General features: G+C 40.1%; 1 protein-coding gene across 4 annotated transcripts in view; it reads right to left on the minus strand.

The window, feature by feature from the left end:
• LOC126188835 (cAMP-specific 3',5'-cyclic phosphodiesterase 4A-like) overlaps positions 1 to 22711 on the minus strand; it is a 323773-nt gene that overhangs the window by 93538 nt on the left and 207524 nt on the right. For all 4 annotated transcript variants that reach the window (XM_049930451.1, XM_049930450.1, XM_049930449.1 and 1 more), the window contains 2 exons: positions 9036 to 9186; positions 6109 to 6270 (listed from right to left, as the gene is read on the minus strand). In XM_049930451.1, coding sequence (XP_049786408.1) covers positions 6109 to 6270; positions 9036 to 9186 — 313 coding nt within the window. The remainder of the gene's footprint in view (positions 1 to 6108; positions 6271 to 9035; positions 9187 to 22711) is intronic.

Genomic DNA, 22711 nt, shown 5'->3' on the forward strand with positions numbered 1-22711 from the left:
CTCATGGTCTCTTCGCGAGATATGCGTAGGAGGGAGCAATTTATTGCTTGACTCTTAGGTGAAGGTATGTTCTCGAAATTTTCAGAGAAAGCATTTAGCATTATTTTGCAGCGAAGACTTACATAACTGTGATAGTCCTTATTTGCTGTTGAATGATTTAAGTCTCTCCCAATGATGACTTTTGGATTGAGGAATTTACACAGTAGCAAAACTGTGGTATTCTTTTTAAGTTTTCTGTTTCATTGGGGGTGAGTCTGGTGATCAATAGAGAGATCCAAATAAAAGTTTGTGCCCACCCTTGATACTGAGCCCTGTCAAACAATCTCACAAGCAGCTTCATTTTCTGTTTTTGTAGATCTGAGTTTCATCTGTACTGCGACAAATACATTACCTCTATTTCCCTTTAGTCTCCTATCCACATATTTTTTGTGCTCCACTGTCACTCACCTTTTCCTTGCTTCCTGTGTACATATAAAATCTCCAGGTCCTCCCCACCTCCCCCTTCATCATTTCTCAGTCTTACTTGTAAGGGTGCCTTATTTTGTCCCCTGCCCTCTTGCTTTAAAACTGCATGTTTATACCTTCTACATTCCATAGCAACACAATCTTTTCTAACACACTCCTGTGATCTCCTCACTATGGATCTTCTATTATCTCTTGAACTCACCCCATCAAAGATGGCACTCACACCCAATACTGCTGCAGTGCCAGTATAGAGAGACAATGTCCATTTCTTCATTAAGGGCTGCTGATTAGTGCCTCTTCTATTCAATAAATGGTACTAAACCCCCCCCCCCCCCCCACACACACACACACCATTTAATCTCTTTTCTTGACAGCCAGAGTTTCTCATGCAAATTGTTATAATCATACCATAGCAAGATTCAGCTCTAAATTGTCACATTTAGTCATGGAAGTGATAACACTGAGTAAGAAAAGACAATTTGTTTTATTCACAATACAGTGTTACCAGTGTTACTTCACAGCCAACATGAATACAGATTAATGACATGCACCATCATATAACACAATTATTCTCAGTTTTTGTTTAGAGTCATACATTTTAATCATCTGTAAATAAAAAATAAAAAAAACTGGAGCAACTCAGTATGTGATGAAACTATAATTACTAACACAATTACTAACAAGAATGGATAAAAACTTTGACTCTTTTTCACACAAAAATAAATTATTCACAATTCACAATGATAATTTTCTGCAAAATATTTGTTCATGAAATAAGTACATCTAATTCACCCACACATAATTTTTGGGGATACAGAGTAGTTGGTTAGAAGAATCCAAGTTTCATGTTTGATTTATGCCACAATATGGCTTGTATCTGATATTTTACTTCCACACATACATTTCAACTTGTGATTTCAATATTTGCATAGAAATTAAATATTCAGCCATGATATAGCCGTACAAATTGACAATGTATTTATAAATATGTCATCAATATTCTTTTTGTCTCTTTGATCCAAAGTTTACTATTTATTCTGAAATCTAGGAAATTGGTACTTTTTTTAATTATAAGGTGTGTTCACTAACTAGGAACCAAATGCTTCACAGCATCTATCACTCACTTCACACCTATTTTTCACTCATATTCTCCTCCATCTTCTCCTCCCTATTCCCAACCCTGTCCCTCTTTGTGAGTATCCTCTTGTCTTTGTGTCTAATTTGAACTAAAAATCCTCATTCTGGCTGACTGATAAACTGCACAATATTTCACTATAACTTTCTTAAGAAAAATAGTGATGGACTGCCTTCACCTCTTAGGATATTGTGGCTACAAAATTGTAAATATGAAATATGCAAATATTTGTGTTGCTGACGAGCAACTTCAGCCCCATACTTGACTAACTTCATTACATACAATATTTAAAGCTGATGTCATGTTTATCTGTGTCAATTCATTCCTTTTCCCAGCATGCTACAAACATTTTTAAAGTAATAATAAACATGCATGATTATGAAGGCTTTTTGTGAAGAAGCATGACTACTGCTAATTAACATACAATAAGTGTGTTCTAGAGAATTTTTACAGTGGCAGCAATGTACCAATCCTGAAGTAGAGAATAGTAGGTATTACCCAAATATTTCTTATTTATTTATGTTTAAATCAACACTGGGAGACTAAAAAATGTAATTTTAGAAAGACCCACTGACTGCAGATATCAGTTAAGACTCGTGTGTGTGTGTGTGTGTGTGTGTGTGTGTGTGTGTGTGTGTGTGTGTGTGTGTGTTTTGTCTCTACGAAGAACAACAGGACACTTAAGTGCGACAGGTGGCCGTTCTTTTCCATGTGACTTCCTACATTTCAGTGCTTCCTACATTTGTTGTTGAGTAGTGATATAACATCAGTTTAATGGACAGGAGAATCATCTACATTTACAAAAGATGTTAGAGAGGAATATGCATGGCAAATATGAGGTAAAACAAAGTATTCTCTTTATCATATAGCCATTTTTAAGAACAATGAAGCAAGAAATATTTAACAATCATTTGTTAAGATGTGGTAGTACTTTTTCAATACAGTGGTTGGAGTAAACACTTGCAGTATCAAAAAATGGAAATAGTAAAAAGAAAGAAGATTTATACGGACATGTTCTGTACATCTTCTAGTTGCAACTTAGTCTGAAAATGTCTCTCATAACAAGCAACTTAAATACGTATACTTGTGAAGGATGTACATGAGCATGGAAACTATAGAAAAGGTACTGATAATTGTTATTACTCACAAACTGTAACTGTGATGGATATAAAAAATTTGTGAAGGCATAAATTATTCTGAAATTAGATGAAATACTGCTTCTAAATAAAATAAGTCATTCTGGTTCCAGTACCAAAAGGAAGTGAAAGGAATTTAAAGTTATGGGGAGTATGAATAAGCAATACAGATAAGGAATAACTATACGGAGCAGTAACTCAACAGAAATTGAATTACATATAAACATGCAGAACAAAGTAAGCACTATATGAATAGTCCAAATTTTGGGATCAAACAATTTGTAGTCATTTCCTTAATTTCGCATCTTTATTCTGATAATCTCATTTGCTGTTTTCCTTACAGTTAGCTCAGATCTTTGTGTCATATTAGTACTGCTGAGGAAGGTTATCACTAAATAGTGACAAATTATTCAAGATTATTACATGCAGCTCTAATGTATTATTGTAGGTCTGTTACAGATAGCTTTTCTCGTACAATAAGAAGGATGTAGATTTATTAGTATACCTTTCACACTGTATACAGAAGGAGAGGTAGAGAGGTAATTTTTACTTGCCATTATTTGCAATAGCTAAGCACGTCAATAGAAGGAAGTCTGATGGTGACTCAATGTGCATTCCACAAAGAACCATCTGCCAGATTCATTAAAAAGTAAAACCACTGGGATCCAACAGAATTACCTCAATGTTTTATACCAACTTCAAAGAATTAACACATTCTTTCACTACTATTTATCATGAGTTTGCAACTCTGGATGTCCGGAACATTAGGAAGAGAGACTGCAGGTGAACACTTCCACAATATGAAAGCAAATTTTACAACATAATACTAGCTTTAATGTAACGACTTCCCTGGAGAGTGAAAAACTTCCATGTTTAAATCTTGTGGCTTTAGAGACATTACTCTTGTCATGATGCTTCACTTGCTGCAAGCATGAAATTATCGGAGTGAAGATATTGCAAGAATATTTGTGTAATCACTTCCCAAAAATTAATCATGATTTTTTCATTGCCAACTAATAATATGGAAGTATTACTTTTATATGGGAGATAAACTATAATTAAACATTTTTGACTGGTAGATGACTGCAATACATTTTCATAAATTATCATTTCAAAGCAACCAACATATACTAAACCAAACTATTCTGATCACTCTTGAGCATGGGTTATGTAACTGATATTTACACAAAACAGACAACTCTCAGAAGTCAATTGTAAAAATGACATTCTGTATAGGAAAATATCACATGAAAACTGCTAATAACTACACAACAGCACACAAAAACATTTGTTTGATGTAATGAATAGGGCACAATAGATTCCAGCTACAGAGATGATGATTTGATCTTGTCTATAAAATAGTTTACAGTAACAAAGCAAACCAGTATGAAGCTGATTGAATACACTCAATTGAGTAGTAAAGAAAATATGCGAAGGATTTCCATTTCACAGGAAGGATGTGCACAGTTGTGGCAGAGACCATGTAGGCAAAGCTATTATGACCCACTCCTACTACATATCCTACATACACGATCAGTACTGTGTCACTCATCACAGGAAGAAGATTACTGGCACTGCATATCACCCTACAAACAGTATGCACATTTGTATATAAAAACAGGAAAAAGATGAGGAACCAGTAACCATAATTTCTGATTTATTGTTAGAACGTTCCATAAAACTCGCTGGCAGAGTATTATAAAGTTTGCAGTTGTCTGATATCAATAGTTGTCTAGTATCCACTCCATTAATTTCTAAGCTCTATTGGACCACAGCACTCGAAAATATACCCCCCCCCCCCCCCCACACACACACACACATATACCTACACACACACAGTATGGGGAGGGGTGGGGGGTGGGGGGTGGGGGGTGAGAGGGTCCTATACGCCTGTTTTTCATGAGGAAGAAACTAAGCGTGAAATCTGAGCTACAATGCTGAACTTGTAAATACCCACCCACCACTTAGTGCTTCCTTCACACAGTATGGGTGTGACTTACTCAACTCACTGTTCAAAATTTGCTGAAGGAGTATTTGTAAATATGCATATGGTGAAACAATATGTTATGGACAGAACTGGTACTGTTGAGAGAGGAGGAGGTGGAAAAATATAAGAATAAGGAATGTTTGTGAGTAAAGGTCTTATCTTCTCTGTCTCCAAAGGCAGGATGCAGAATACTTGCCCTATGATGTGCATCACTATAAGATAAGCGAAAAGTAATCAGCAACACTGTCAAAATGCCATTATTTTTTAATATTTGTAACCTGAACAGCATCTTTAAAATTCCTCTCTTATTAAATTATGTGTTTCTGCTTGGAGTAAACTGCCACTCTTTTAATTATTTACCTGAATAAATGTTCTACCAATTAACAACATAAATGTTGCAGCTTGTTCTATATAAGGTCCCTAACACAATGCATTTAAAATCCATAATCACATTCACCAAACCCCACCTCTTCACAGTTTTAATGTCATTTATTCAGATTGCATATTCAACATGGAAGACATCAGTTCCTTAAGAACCCATATACTTTCTCTTTTGCTATCACATTCCTCATTTCATTTTTCCCGAATTCCATCTCAATGCATATTGTTACACATTAATAAATTTAAGATAGAAAGATTTAGATGAGATAGGAAGAAGGCTCATCTACAGTATTCAATTTCTGTAGCAAACTAAATTTCATGCATGACAATTATTAGTTTATGATGCAGAAGCCCACATTTTTTTTATTTACATACTGAATTCTATCTGCCCAATACAAAGCAGACAAAATTATATGAATGGAATGGCACAACTGAAATTAATAGAGATACATATGCACACTTGTTACATCTAGTTTTAACGTTGTCTCCATTCATGTACCTGCTTCCGGTTACACTTATTTTTTTATTTTGTCCTTCCTACAATATACCTTTGAATTTCATTGTGTAGCAAGGTAGCTCCAATAACATTAAATCTACCATATGAGACCCAAGACATGCTCAAATATCAAGAAGTATCCTCAAACACGTAACATAAAATTGGGGTCTGTTTCCAAATCAGCTTTCAGTACAAGTGTAAAGGCACTAGTAAAAACATATTTATCATTCCTCATTCACTGTATATTGTGTTTATCTTACAAGCTTCAAGTACGAGCACTTTTCAGGAACAAACCACAGCATGCTATACAGTCAAATAACAATGTAATTTCTTACACACTTTCTGCAAGCAGAAAACAATTTCAAGCACATGCAAAAACCAGAATACGGATTTGGCAAGCCATAAATGAACAGTAACAGTGACCCACTGCAAATGAGATCATTTCTTCTAAAATCAAGCACACAGTGAACAGCAGCAGCTGCAGCAACAGCAATGCCAGTTACTTTACCTGTGGGTATGGTTAAGGGGGCAGGCAAGGTGGTGGTGGTGATGGTAGTGGTGGTGGTGGTTGTGTTGGTGTGACGAACTAAGTCATACGGAAGCGAAGATCGCCTCGGCATGCAGTGGGGGGGCGCACAGTTCTCTTTAAAGCCCAGTGGTCTCAAAACACCTGTGTTAGCAAAAAGCAAGGGTATTAGTGACCCTCCCTAACTAAATGCCATACGATGAGCATATTACAAATGGAAAATAAAATGCATAAACTGGATGCAAACTTAAAAATAATATACAATGTGAAGGCTGTTCTGGAGCAGTACTGCACAGTATTTACAGTGAATTCCTGGCAACATACATTATATTAACAATACTCAATTTGCACTATATATGCTACTTATGAGCAGTACCCTTAAGTAAGAAATGAAATTTGCTACTAAAAACTCTTGCAGAATTCACACAGATAAACATGCTTTAAAAAATTAACATTTTAAAGTTTGTGATTTGTGCCCCACAATAGTCTTTCCCTTTGTAAAAATTCTATGATGTTTGAGTCATACAAATAATGATCTGTTGCAATTACAAATTTTCAAATATGTTTATTTTAATGAACCTTTTCATGTATGTTACATGTCTTCTAATTTATATTAATACAATAGCTTTACATACAGTTGCACACTGCTGATATAACATAATTCACTGAGTTGTTTATTAATTTTACTAGTGATTTATTGAAAAAAACTGAGAAAAATGGAATTCATTTTATGCACATTATTATTCCACTTTTATTCTCATAAAATGCAGTAAGTAAAAAAATTTTGAATTTCACTAAGGACAATAACTTAACCATAATTTGTACATTTAAGGCCATCCATTTTCAGCAACTACAAGCTCTTATAATTAACCTTACAACTCAATGCTGTCGACATCTGATTATTTGGATGAAATACTTAAACTTTTAAATAGTGATATGTAAACATTACATATTGTAAAATAAACTTTTGCATTATAAGTGAAATCTAATGAACTACTTTCATACTGGTATGACCTTGAGCAAAATATTGTGTGTGTGTGTGTGTGTGTGTGGACGCAAGCGCGCGCGCCCACACACACACACACACACACACACACACACACACACACACACACACACAAAGAGTAAGAACAAAGCAGTCCAAACTACAAAAATGCTATTGCACAGCAGTTAAATATATTAAGAAAAGAAAGCAGATGAAAACTGTTATTTAAAGACATTGTCTGATCAAATCTTGAGAGCTACTCATTCTTAAACAAACCAAGTTAGTAAAAATAGCACAGAACATATATGTTTACATAGACAGCAGCCTTGTTCCCAGATACTAATAGAAATCTTAATCCAGAAGAATTTTACGTATTTACTGTTGCTATACTGAAATTAATATCCATCTTCGGAAAACAACTGTGGAAAGGTTTTGTGATACAACTCTGTCCATTTCAATCTAAGTTAATATGGCCAATGTTTCCCTTATTATTATTATTATTCTTTCCACCAGGATCATGCATCTACTATGCAAATTTCTTTCTATATTTTTTTTCTTTCCTAGGTTGCTTTTTAGACTTAACTTTTATAGCAAAACATCAGAAGCTATTTCTGTTGGTTCCAAACTGCCTCCTTATGATTTACAACAGAAGAAACTGAGCTCTTTCTTTTAACATTCCTTTGCCTCTTTCATGATTGTAAAATATAAAACAGACTTCTGAAAGAAATGACTAAATACTGCATACATTTTTACCCATCAGTCACATAACTCCCAAATACATTCAAAACCAAAAGAGTTCATAATATTTCTCACATTCAGCTGTGAAGCAACTGTTTCTTCTTCATATGACAAACTATATTTTTGGTCCCAGCTGAAGTGTTTCACTGTGCAGCCATGGTCCGTACATAAGAAGGGGAGGAAATCTAATGATATTGGTTGCTGTTACTTATATGGTTATGTTTGCTTCCTATATCTACCTTCCTGATGGAACCATTAATTAAAAATTAATTTACAGAACATATTTCTTACTAGACAACGTAACACATTCTTGGTTCTACATGAGACATACATATATATAAATTTTCTGATAATTTCACATTTAAGAGCTGTAGCATAATAAAAATGCCCCCTGCCACCTTAATATACTATTGACCTTTTTACAGTTTACAATGTACTATCATAAGAATTGTCTATAAAGTGTACCTGAACAGATACTTAATGGTACACAGAGAGTGAAAAATTTTGGAGCCATAAGCAAGTAAATAATATTTGTTTGTCTAAAGATATTTAACACCCTGTTCTTCCACAAATATATGCCATGTAAAATAGATTTACTACAGGAATGTTAGACATTACAACTGGTGAATAAATTGGTTTGTGTGTGTCACCAGCCTGTTTCAACTAACTTATTTATTTAGTAACTGGAAATTACAATAATTTTATTCTGCATGACTTGTTGCATCAAGTACATTAAATGGCTACCAAGACAGTAACGTCTTTCTTAGAGACTGCTTAATTAAAGAGATGAGGAGACCTAACCATGGCAAAATGAAATACACAATTCTAAACACTGGTAGAGTCATAAAACATGTAATTTCTTTTAATCTGTTTATGTGGTATAAGATTTCATAAGACTGAATTCAGATATTCTATATTGTAGTACATATATTTCAAGAAATGTGGGGATTAAATATGCTTTAAAAAGATATAAAGTTGTGAACATCATCACTTAATACAATATAGAATTGATAGGAACTTAAAAGATCAAAATTTCCACATACTATCAAGAAATTATGTCCTTTTCTTACCCTCCTTAAACAACAAAAGGTGGCAGGGAGCACAGAGCCACTTCACACACGAAACTCAACTCTCTCAGAGTGCACATTCTTTGTAAAGAATTTACTAAAATGTGAGCATCTCCTACTTTGTCTGTTGATGTTGACATCAACGGGCACAGAGCCCCGTCGGAGGAATCTCTCTCCTCCTCCCCTGAGTGCTAATCCTGCAGACTGTGGATCTTCTGCACGTCCCAATAGTAACGCTACAGGAGCAGATCCACGCCTCCGGGCAAGAGCCTGTGACATATGGAATAATTCATTAATTATTAATTAAGTAGTTACACACACACACACACACACACACACACACACACACAGAGAGAGAGAGAGAGAGAGAGAGAGAGAGAGAGAGAGAGAGAGAACGCAATTATTTCACAGTCTCTACCAAATGTAAATGATAATTTTCTTCAGCAGTTCTTTTCGTTTCTTCATTTCCCAAATACATGTTCCTTATGTCAATATTACTGTGACAAACATTTATTTGAAAAACACACAGCAATAAAATACTTCACTACACCATCACTGAATATTGCATTGTATTACATACATAATACGACTAGACATACAGTCTCTCATATTTCTGATGGGACAGGGTAAGCCTGTGATAGGACAGGGATAGGAACTGCTGGGTGAATGGATTGGGCAAGTCTTGCACCTGGGTCTTCCAGACTGATATGATCTCTGTGTCAAGGGGTGGGGATGGGGAGTGGTATAGGGATGAACTAGGATGTTGTGGAGCCTGTGTCGGTGACTGAACACCTGTTTAGGAGGGCAAAGAAGCATCTTGGTTAGGCTGACCCTCATTTCAGGGCATGCTTGTAGGATGTCAAGGGGTTGGGATGGGGAGTAGCATAGGGATGAACTAGGATGTTGTGGAGCATGGGTCGGTGACTGAACACCTGCTTAGGAGGGCAAAGAAGCATCTTGGTTAGGTTGACCTTCATTTCAGGGCATGCTTGTAGGATGTGGTTCAGTTTTTACCGTCCAGGGTGGTGGTGTGTGACCAGGGGGTGCTCCATTGTAGCTGGTTCTTGGGGCTGGTAGGAGGATTGGGAGTGTGTGGGGATATGGCTCGGGAAATTTGTTTGCGGACTAGGTTTGGAGGATAGTGCCTCTCTGTGAAGACATTCGTGAGACATTCAGCATAGAGGGCGAGAGAGCAGACATCACTGTACGTACACCATCCCCAGGTGGATAGGCTGTATGGGAGGAATGCTTTGGAATGGAAGGGATGGGAACTGTCAAAATGCAGGTACTGACAGTGGTTTCTGGCTTTAATGTGGACATATGTGTGGATGCAGGCCTCAGAGAGGAGAATGTCAATGCCCAAGAATGTGGAACACTGTCATGAGAAAGACCGACTGATGTGATGATGATGATGATGATGATGATGTTTGGTTTGTGGGCGCTCAACGGCGTGGTTATCAGCGCCCGTACAATTTCCCAACCTTTGCTCAGTCCAATTTCGCCACTTTCCTGGATGATGATGAAATGATGAGGACAACACAAACACCCAGTCATCTCGAGGCAGGTGAAAATTCCTGACCCCGCCGGGAATCGAACCCGGGACCCCGTGCTCGGGAAGCGAGAACGCTACCGCGAGACCACGAGCGGCGGACCCCGACTGATGTGGATGGGAGAGAACACGTTGAGGTAGTGAAAGAATGAGGACAGGGTGTCCTGGCTCTGAGTCCAAATCATGAGGGTATTATCAGTGAACCTCGATCAGATCAGGGGTTTGAGGTTTCTGAAGGCTAGGAAGTTTTCCTCCAGATGGCTCAGAACAGGTTGGCATAGAAAGGTGCCATGTAGGTGCTCATGGCTGTGCTGGGGATTTGTTTGTATACTTTCCTTTCAGAGGAGAACTAGTTGTGTCTTAGCATAATTTTAATAAGATGTATGAACAATGTGGTGTGAGTTCTAAACTCACCTGTCTTAAGGACATTGGATGAGGTAGTGCTTTATAGTGGTAAGACCATGAGCATGATGGATGCTGGTGCATATAGAAGTGGCATCAACAGTGACAAGCGGGGATCCTGGAGGTAAATGGTTGGGGAGGGTGGTAAGTCAGCAAAGGAAGTGGTTGGCATAGCTGACATGGGGCAGTAAACTGGAGGTACTGGTCAACAGGTTCAGAAATTCTTTCAGTGGTAGCACAATAAGCAGTTGCAGCTACGACAGGGCCTCTGGGATTGTTGGGTTTGTATATTTTGGGGAGCATGGAAAAGGTGTGTGTGTGCGTGAGGTGTGATAGGAGTGAGAAGGAAAATGGATTTAGTCAAGGGGTTCTGGGAAGACTATAAGCAGAGACTGGACAGGTAGAATGATTAGGTCAGGGCTGTTCCAAGTTGGAAGTGAAAAATAACTGTAAGGTGACCAAGTTGTGGTTATGTGGAAGAAGGGGGCGGGGGTCACGGTGGGGTGGTGGTATGAACTGGAAAAGGCAGGGTTCAATTTTGGGATCAGGCTAGCTCTGAGTGGAAGGATTGGTGGCAAAGAAATGTTTCCATTGCAGGGATCAGCACAAGCAGAGTGCGTTTTTGACAAGTCCAGCATCATTAAATATGGGTGTAGCGGTGAAGGTAAGGCCTTTGGAAGGACTGAAACTTCTGTGGGACTGAGGATTTCAGTGAAAAGGTGAACAACAGTGTTCAGGGATCATTTTTTTCTGGATTTAGTGGACACTGGCAGCGAGTGTTGGGGGCTGTGTCAAGTTGAAAAGGTCAGCTAGGCAGGGTCTGTCTGCTATAAGGCTTTGATGAGGAGTAACACTTTGGTTAGAATAGGGGCCCCCCAAGATGGCAGTAGGATGTCAGCAGACTGGTTAACTTAAGAAGGTGGTGTCTCGAGTACTCTTCCAGGTGCTGGAGTGTAAGTGATTCGGTTTCAGAGATTTGATGGATGTAGTAAGGACCACACGATAGCAGTATCTTGCAGATGGAGCAGTAGTGGTTCTAGAATGTATGTGCCATGGAGATGTGATTTTATAGTACTACGTTTGTGAGGGACAGGGTCTGATGCAATCTGAAAAGGTAAACGTCACCAGTGTGAAAGAAGATGTAGGATCCAGATAAATGAATTTTTATGATTAGGCTACTGGGGAGGATTCCACAGTTTAGGCTGCATTTGAGGAACAGGACATGGGACTGGGTTTTGGACACGTAAAGGGACACATTTTGAACTGCTGCTGAAAGGTGGAACACCGGTGCACTGTGGCAGGGATGGAATTGGGAATGGGAACTGACCTGGGAAATGGGTAGATCAAGGTGTTATGTGATTGTGGGGTTAACAGAAAAAGACTCATAAAAATATGTTCAGGCACACAAAAATGTGCACCAATGCACAAAAATATGCACAAACAAATATTTAAAGATGTTCAAAAGTGTTGCAGAAAGGATGGAGAGAATGCGGTATGAGAACATGGTGATGGGATAAGGGATGAGAGGGGGGGGATTGGTTATGTCAAGGTCCATAATATGGCATGGAACAATTGTGTCGAAAATGGACTCAGAAATACATGAGGATAATGGAGGAAATGTGATCACTAGAAATAATTAAAATTATTCACGGGAAGAATTTAGGGCATGGGAAGCTGCACCAACAATCCGTGCAGTCACATAGCCACTAAGTAACTGCGTGGATTATTGGTGCAGTTTCTCGTACTCTAAATTATTCCCACTGACAGCTTTAATTATTTCTAGTGTTCACACTTCCTCCCCCACCCTTGTGTATTTTTGCATCTATTTTCTGCACTTAACTGTGCCACACGGAATTGTGACCTAACCTAACAAATCTGCCCCCCCTCCTCCCCCCCCTCTCTCTCTCTCTCACTGTCTCACCCCCCCCTTATCCCAACACACACACACACACACACACACACACACACACACACACACACACACACACACACATTCCCATACCTCACTTGCTCTGTCCTTTTTGCCACGTTTTTTAATGTTTTAATGTTTTTATGCATTTGTTTGGTCATATTTTTACATATTTTCAGGTATTTGTTACATATTTGTGCTTATTTCTGTACTTGTGTGTGTGTGTGTGTGTGTGTGTGTGTGTGTGTGTGTGTGTATTCTACACATCTTTTTCTGTTAGCCTTCTCCACTGCACAACCACCTAACTCCTTCATTTACCCACATCCCACGTCATTATACATTCCTCAATGCTCTGTCTGACACAATCCACCTCTGCGCCATCTTTCTGCACCAGTTTGCAAATGTACCTTTCCCTGGCTACAGCCCAGTCCCACATCCCGTTTCTTAAATGCTGCCGAAATTATGGAATCCCCTCAGTCCCCAAAGGCCTAACCATAAAATTTCTTTCCTCTGGATCCCACACCTCCTTTCACAATGATGACCACCTTTTCAAATTCTATCAGTCCCTGCCCTCAAAACCCTGGCACATATGTCCCAGAACCACCTCTGCTCCCTCCACAAGATACTGCTACTGTACAACCCTCGCTACATCCATCACATCTCTGAAATTGCATCCATTGCAATCCAGATCTGGAAAAGCACATGAGACACCACCTCCATAGGTCATCCAGCCTGCTGAATCCTACTGCCCTATCCTACCCACAGTGTTCCTTCTGGTCAATCTATCATACCACCCAGACACTGCCTACATGATCTTCTCAACTTGCTACACCACCCAACACACCCCTCCGGCTCTCCATTACAACCAGAGATGAAACAATCCTGGAAACACTGTTGTTACCCTTTCTACCAATCCTCACCCCCACAAAATCTTCCATCTTATCAGAAGGCTTCACCTTCAGCCCTACAGCCAAATTTAACCACGTTGGACTTGTCAAAGACCTACTCTCCGTCTCCCGGTCCTGCAATTGAATCACTTCTTTGCCACCAATCCCCCAGAAAATGCCCACCTGATTCTAACACTGAACCCCTCCTCTCCCAATCCATACCACCATTCAACTGTGATCCTCACACCCTCCCTTTTCACCTAACCATTACCTGGTCACCTTCCAGGAATTCCTTACTCCCTACTTGGCCTCACCATCCTTCCCCAGGTTCCTTCTTAAGAACCTTTCAGCGGAAAAGAGGACAGCAGCACACAACCGCAAATCAGATCCTGACCTAATCATCCTACCTGCACACAATGGTTCCACCACTGTCATGGCAAACTGCAGAGACGACTTGGTAGAAGGCCTCCACCAACTGTCTGATGCCTTCACCTATGAACTCCGTCATAATGACACCACCCCAGAAGTCTGACATAACCACCAATCCTTGCTTAAGGTCTTACACCCTTCTCAGAACCTCTTCCCTCAATACATTTCCCTCCTCACCCCATATCCCCCCAACACACAAACATACTTCCTACATGCTTCCCAAAATCCACAAACCCAGCAATTCTGGAGGCAACATTGTAGCTGTTTACTGTGCCCCCACTGAAAGAATTTTGGACCTCACAGACCACACCTACAACCAGTTGCCAAAAATCTAGTCTCCATTTCCTTCATAGAGTCTCCACCATCGCCACCCCTTTACCTGTTGGATCCCTACTTGTTACTGTTGATGTTACTTTCCTAGGCACCAACATCAATTATGCTCATGGTCCTGTTGCTATCGAACACCACCTCTCCCAACGTCCTTCAGACTCTAAACCCATCGCTTCATTTCTCATACACCTTATCACCTTTGTCCCAATGAACAACTATTTTATCCTAATGCAAAACTACTACTTCTTTGAAGGGGAGGTATACAAACAAATCCCCAGCACAGCCACGGGCACCCACACAAGGCACCTTCCTACACCAACTTGTTTATGGACCAGCTAAAGCAAACCTTCCTAGCCTCCCAAAAACTCAAACCCCTGATCTGGTTCAGGTTCACTGATAATATTTTCATGATCTGGACTCAGGGCCAGGACACACTATCCTCCTTCCTGCACAACTTCAAAATCTTCTCTCCCACCCACTTCAATTGGCCCTTCTCAACACAGCGTGCCACCTCCCTGCACGTTGACCTCCTCCTGGCTAAGACCTACATCTACATCTCTGCCATATTAAATCCACCAAACGCCAACAGTACCCGCATTTCAACAGCTGCCATCCCTTCCATCCAAAAAACCCCTCTCACACAGCCTATCGATTTGTGGATGGCATACCTGCAGTTACAGCAACTCGCTTTCCCTGTATGCTCAAGGTCTTAACAGACAGGTGTTATCCCCCAGACTTAGCCCACAAACAGATTTCCTATGCCACATCCCCATACACCCCAAATTCTTCCACCATCCCCAAGAACCAGATACAAAGAAGTGTCACCCAACACCACCTCAAACAGGAAAAACTGAATCACATCCTTAGCCAGGGCTTTGATTGGCTATCACCATGCCCTCATGTTTGAGACATCATTCTGAAGATCCTTCCAACCCTTCCTAAAGTAGTGTTCCATCACCCACTAAATTCAACAACATTCTAGTCATCCCTAAGCCAAAGGGATCATATCCCTGTGGAAAACCCAGCTGCAAGACCTGCCCAATCTATCCACCCAGCACTCCCTATTCCAGTCCTGTCACAGGATTATCCCATCCCATCAGTGGCCTGGCCACCTCTGAAAGCAGCCATTTGTGTACCAGCCCAGCGTTAATCATTGTTCAGCTTCTTATATGAGTACGACAACCAATCAGCTACCCACCAGGATGAATGGCCACTGCGAAAGTGTGGGCAAGAGCAAAGTGGATGACCCCTTTGCACAACATGCAGCTGAATGTAAGACGCCTGATTTCAATAGTTGCCTCACAACTTATGCCATCTAAATCCTCCCCTTCACCACCAACTTTCCTGAACTTCACAGATTGGAGTTATCTTTACATCATGTTCTCCATACTCAAAATCATCCCAGCCTCAACCCACTGTATGCTACCATCCCCACGCCCTCCATCCCACAGTTTCTATCCCCTGTGCTCTATCACCTCCTCCCAACACACATCCCCACCCTCATTGAGACTGTTCTTTGTGAATACATCTGTCAATCTTTTCCCCTTCTCTGTTTCTCTCCTTTCTGCTCCCCTTTCCTCCCTTCCCTCCTAGTCACACCACTTCCCTATGCTGCACCATGTAACCTTGTCTACCACATCTAGTCCCTGCAAGCTCTGACAGGCAGCACTGTTTCCTTTTCCCTGATCCTGCCCCTTCCCCACTCCACTACAGATTTTTGCCCCCTTTCAATGCATTTCAATCTTAGCCTGGCCTAAGCAACCAGAGATAGTAGTTATGTGTGTATTGTGTGCTTACTTGTGTGAATGCATATGTGGTTTGCTTTTCTGATGAAGGCTTTGGCTGAAAGCTTAATGCGTAACCATCTTTTCGTTGTGCCTGTCTGCAACTCAACATGTCATCCTTACGGTGAGTAGCAATTCATCCTCTCACAGTTGTTGATATTCCAATGTGGAGCTTCCATTGTTTGGAAAGTTTGTAAACTTTCTTTTTAGTCCTCTAAAATTTGACACAACATGTAACAGGTTACATCTATCCTTCAGCTTATTGGTAACAGAACTATGCAAATTACTCCCTTTTTGCCCCTTTCCACATACTTCACTTTATTTTTCCTCCCTCAACTGCTCCATTTAATTTTCACAGCATTAGTCTCATCTCAAAAGGCCTTTCTTCTGTCATCTTCCATTCTTGTACATATGACCCACATATTCATGACCAGCCCAGATAGCCATACACATTAATGCACCACTTCCAGGATGAGAAGGTACACCAGCCCCAGACTGAATCTGTTTGGCAGGGTGAATACCAGATAGGCACCAAAGTTCCCCATCAGTTACACAATTTACAAACATTAGAAAACTTTCACTCACTTTCACCCACATAAAAGTACATGCAGAAATTTGGGGTGCATATACTTCTTTCTGGGGGCAACATAGTGGTGACAAAAAGAGCATCCAGGCCCCCTAATAGTAACTATGCCTATTTCATTAATAACCACAATGACCCTGTGCCAATGTGGGACAAAAGCACAAGAAAAAGAAGAACATGACCTACATATCCATGGGAGAACCTCATTGGGAAGCCCTTCTAGTGTCTCACTCCAGTCACCCCTGAAATGACAATCCCCACACACTAACCTCAAACCATTGCCTAAAATTCAGCAGCATTAGTTTCTCCATGTTTGGAGGGTGTGATGTTTCCATAACTGTTCATTTAATTAATGAAAATTGCTCCAATTGTTGTTTAGAACTTTACTGTGTCCCTGGTTCTGAAAACTGCCATAAATACGATATTATATAAATATTGTGTATAAAAGAAGATAAAAAACAAGACTTACTTATGTACAATATAAGTAGAGATAGAATTTAATGCTTACATCATGCTACAGATGAAAGACTTTTTATTGCTAAACGAAAGAACAGATTTTTATATTGAGCAGGATGACATTATGCAACAAGAATAATGTTGTAAATACATGTAGGTTTATGATAAATTACAAATGCATGTCTATGTTGACACAGGCTTTTTAAACTACCACTGAATGGTAATTAAGTAGAAAAGGAGTTTAGCAGATTGTGAAATAGAGCCTGGAATAACAGTTATCACACTATGACCATTGATGAAGTCTGTAATTTCATGAAGTCCAAAAGCAATCATCTGACACAAACTGAGATGCCACATAAAAAACAACTTGTATCATTTCCTTTCTATCATCAGGTCTCATACAAACCCAGAAATCTTTAAAAAAAAAAAAAAAAAACATAGCAGAAATAAATCTCAGCCTTCGCTTTTATGTCTTTTACTACAGGACCTCAGCATAATGCAACACTTACACCAAAACAGTGTCATAGACAAAATTTACTGCAAATGGGAAGAAATTTTAAAACACAGATTAAAAACAAAAACACACAGGAAGTAAATCCACCTTTGCATGCTCACCTCATACAAGAGTGTCACAAGTATCAAAAACAATCTAGTAAGCCTTCACATAATCATGAAGCGATATTTTATGGACAAATATGATGATTTAGAAATCCATGCCCACCTGGAAAATTTCAAGTAAAAGATGCTGAATGGGCAACGCACACTTAGAAGCACCAGTTTGTTGGACACCTGCTGCCTCATTATTGATACCTTCTTTCAAGTTACTCTGTAAATTCATAGCTGTATCTAGTGTTTGTGAACATGCTCTGTAAGCATGTCTATGACATATCCAAGCTACATTAATGCCTCGAGAATTACCCTGTGGTTCAACTTTTGCACGCTACAGGGCACTAACATCGATGCCCCATCTAATTGAACTTTTTATTGCTTTTATTAAACTTAAAAACAATTTGCAGCCTTTCATTAATAAAACATGCAATTTGGAATTTTCAAATATGTCAAGACATAAATCCTATTAAAGGTAATGTGTGGTAACAATTTTGATGTATTGAATTGCATTGTTTTTTAAATCTTGACATGCTTATTTTTATGGGCTCAATAAAGTTCAAAACAGCTACTGGAGTGTTTTTCATTAATAAGGCATGCATTTTTGTCAACCAGGACCATATTGGCACGCGCGTGCACACACACACACACACACACACACACACACACACACACACACACAGATATATATCTGTGGATATGTGAAACCAAATTAGATCTACCCATCTGATTTAGCATCTAATAGTTTCTTTTTCTGGTGATATGTCATAGTGTTGGGAATGGCAAATTTTTTTAATACTACAGCTGGATGGTCTGGCTACATCACATTTCAAACACTTAAGTTGGTAACTCAATATATTTTTCTGCATTTAGGATAAAATAAACTACTGTTTAGACATGTATTGTATCAACCATGACAATATACACATAAATAACAAAGTTTCTGACAGCAAGTTCATCATTATGCGTGCAACAGCATGCACTACCTATATGTTCCAAAACGCTGCACATAAAAATGGGATTTCGCTGGAGCTCATGCTTCGAATTCTGTTGGTGATCGAAAGAAGTGTTCAAGTCTTTTGGATGGCCCTTGAGCTATGAACCATGTGTATACCCAACAGAAGGATGGTCTTACTGTAACTATCCTACAATACAGAGTCAAAATTTGAATATTACACAACTCCTCCAGCAAATTGGTTGGTTCTTTTTGCATTAGACTGGGGACTGGTAAGTGCCACCAGTTCTCTGTCACTGTAAGCTCTGGGCTTGCTTCAACAACCACTGTGCAGCATGGTGATGGAACATTGTGTGTCTCAGGGAAGGGGGATCTTGGCTGGACTGCGTGGAGGAAATAAACTTCTATTAAAAAAAAAAAGAAACTCAGTCTCAAGGTGTGCTGTGCACTGATGAGATGCATGGCTTTTGAGGTGGAAGAGTCATTAGCAGGCAACCTCTGGGGAACCTGTTGCACCTCAGTTGTATAAGGCTTTCTCAGGCATGCTCTGTCCCTAACTGCTCATGAGAACAAAATTGATCCTCTGAAATTTTCTTTTCCTCCTCCAAAAGGAAAGGATGGGCCACTGGTAGGTACTAACATCCAGTCTAACAAGAAGGCTCGTATAGCCAGTTGTCCTGATTCAGGCCTTATACAGAGTACTTTCATACATAGTAACAGGACGTTTGCTGCTCGTAAGAATGTGTTTTTGACTGAAGTGAAAAGAGGGCAGCTTTGAGAAGGTTTCACCTTTTTCCGTTCAGAAAGGTTTAGAGGACAATACAGGTACAATGAAATCTGTCAAGCAATTGCATATTGGAACATTGTCAGTTGAAACTGTTAGTCCCCAACAAGTCACTAACTTCTGGAAAGCTAAATGCCTTGGGGAATATGCCATACAATCTGAACTCCACAACATCTTGAACTATAACAAAGCTACTGTGATCTGTAGAGATCTTGTCGACATTCCCAAGGAGGAATTGAAGGATAAGTGGACTCAGGAAGGGATCGTTGATGTGCAAAATATATTGAAAATGGTGGACAGGGTCACAGAAAACCTGACTCCTTCATTCATACCTTCAACAGCACAAAACTCCCAGGGCATGTCAAGGCGAATTTGCTTCATCTAGGCATACAGCCAAATGTCCTAACCCAATGTGCTGTTTCAAATGCTAGCACTTTGGGCACACCACCTTAGGATGTAAGGCTGAAGCCACTTGTGGCAAACATGGCAAGGCCGTCCATGACGAAGTTGGCTGCTCCCCTCTCCAACATGTGTAAATTGCTCTTGGGATCACCCTTCGCCAAAGAATGGAAGATGCAGCAGATAAAGACACTGAAATGCATCCAATATGGAGAGGCCAAGTACATCTATAAGGCCATGCAGCCTCCCACATTCACTAAATCTTTTCTTTGGCCCTCAAAAAGCGTATTTTGACAGTCAATGCTTGTAGAAGCATGGAGGTTACTAGTGTCAGCACTAGTACCTGCATTTGTCAGTGCACATGTCGCAGTGCAGTTGTTTCGCAGCCCATATCCCTCCCTCAAAAGTCAGATAAAGAGGCAGTTGCCACCACTGCAGACCTTCCAGTACCTCCAACTAAAAAATCTGGCACTGCCCCCAACACTGCTGCAATAGCTCCTCCAAAGCCCTACCAGCATTAAAAAAGCAAATGGGGAGCTTCCACCACAGGTGAAAACAGGTGGTAAATCATCCAATACTGTCAATGTCATTATACTTGAGGACTCTGCTGCTTTTGCTTAAGATCCAATGTCCTGCGAAGTCTGCCCAGGGCAACCATCTTGCTCCATGCCTGAAATTCCACATGCTGTGGGCTCACCAAGCCAGTGGAAAGACAGGGTGAAAGTACAACCCACATGATAGATGGCTCCCATACTACAGTGGAATGTGAATGGGTTCCAGACCCATGTGGAGGAACTGAAACTCCTGGCACAGGCACGTCGCCTTTGCTTGTGTTTACAGGAAACACATTTCAAAGCTAATGATTCCCCTGTGCTACCAAGCTATGTTATACACCAGAAGGATGATCAGACTGATGACAGAGCCAAGGGAGACACTGCTGTGTTTGACAGTAACACAAACCACTCCTCTGCTTTCTCCTTGGTTACTGACCTACAAGCAGTAGACATTGCTGCCATGGGGGTCAGAAGATCATGATCAGCTCCCTGTAATTACCTCCACAAGATGCCATAGACTCTGAGGCTCTTGCAGGCCTTATTCAACACATCCCCATCTGTTTCTCCTACTGGGTGATTTCAGTGCCCATAATGTATTATGGGACTCAAAATATACTTGCCCAAGGGGTCAAGTGTTTGAGAACCTCATGACGTCTCAGGAGCTCTGCATCCCCAACACAGGCAGTCCATGCATTTCTTAGCAGCTAATGGGGTAATACCACCCCCCCCCCTCCCCCTCCATGAACCATGGACTCTGCCATTGGCAGAGATACTTGCATGCCTCAGCAATACAGATAGCTGTACCATAGGTGCAACCCCAATGGATGGGTATTTGTTGAGAGGCCAGAGAAAAGTGTGGTTCCTGAAGAGGGTGTAACGCCGGAAATGCATATCCTCCTATTTCCATCTATTGTACTATTTTTTTTCCTTGCTTTGTTACCTCAAGATATGACATTTCTGTCTCTTTGTATATTGTAATTGTTTTACTATTTGTATATTTATGCATTTATGTCGATGTATAATTGGTTTGTTTCGTAAATATTATTTGTATTTTTACGCTGGGTCTTGCCTAGGGAAAACTGCTATCGAACGATTACGTCGATAGGTCGTGTGAAGAATCAAAGTGTGTAGGATCTTTGGTAGTGTTAACTCTGCCGCGTGGAGCGCGGGCTGAGGGAGGAGTCTGGCGGGAGTAGCGAGTGGAGCAGGTGTGTTGTGTGACGCTCCCGCGAGTTGCCGCGCTTTCGGGGTTTGGCAGCATGTAATTGCGCTCGACTTGCGATGATAGTTTCTGACATGGTGTCGCGGACGGGAAACATTAACTAGCGCACATCAAGAGCCCGTTTCGTCTGGTGACCGTGTCGAGAAGAAGGCGCGCCAACATCCAGCTTCTGCAACAGCGACGGCCGACAATGAGTGACTGTCGCCACCTCCTCGATCGACGGCTTCAAACCTTCAATCAACCATCAAGGAAGACTGGAAGCAAGTAAAGTTTTAGAACTGTATGGCAGACCTCAGCTTTTCAAACTGTACCATTTTCGTAACTATAATAACAGCAACTTAGCATGAACCTTTGTTGCTCATTGTCCCAATTGCATTACCAAGCAGGGTCCCTTCCTTTTCCGAAATGAACCCGAGTGTCGTTGAAATTTAAACGCCAGCACTAAAGTAATATAGCTAATTCTATTTCACTGCTTTAATTTCAAAGTTCAGTTAGCTGGCTACAATATTCAGATTACACAAGCACAAATTAAGAGTGCGAGTTTTGTTACCATATTTTAGCTTACCTGTGACTGCAGCTCAGCTTGGTACGTACTAAATTTTACTGTTGTTAATTGTTCAGAATCATTTAATTCAGGCTCAAAGTTAAATCTCTTCTTTCTAAATTGCGTAGATTCAAGTAGCTTTTGAAATGATTGTTGAGGTAGTCCAAGACTAACCGTATTTTACTGAATTTCGATGTGTTTCAGAAAGAAAGCTCACTATTAACTTCAGTCACTAAATTAACTTTTGATTTTTCGGTTTTATTAATTCTTTTGCTAAATTAAGTCAGGGTGTAGCGAAATTTATTACTTCTGACAAACTTTCAGTTTTCACACTACACGTGTCAACCTTCAGTTGCCACGCTTCTAGTGCTAATTATATGTGTAATAACCTTTCCTTTTCAG

The sequence above is a fragment of the Schistocerca cancellata genome, chromosome 5 (genome assembly GCF_023864275.1).
Source record: "Schistocerca cancellata isolate TAMUIC-IGC-003103 chromosome 5, iqSchCanc2.1, whole genome shotgun sequence".
Classification (NCBI taxonomy): Eukaryota; Metazoa; Arthropoda; class Insecta; order Orthoptera; family Acrididae; genus Schistocerca; species Schistocerca cancellata.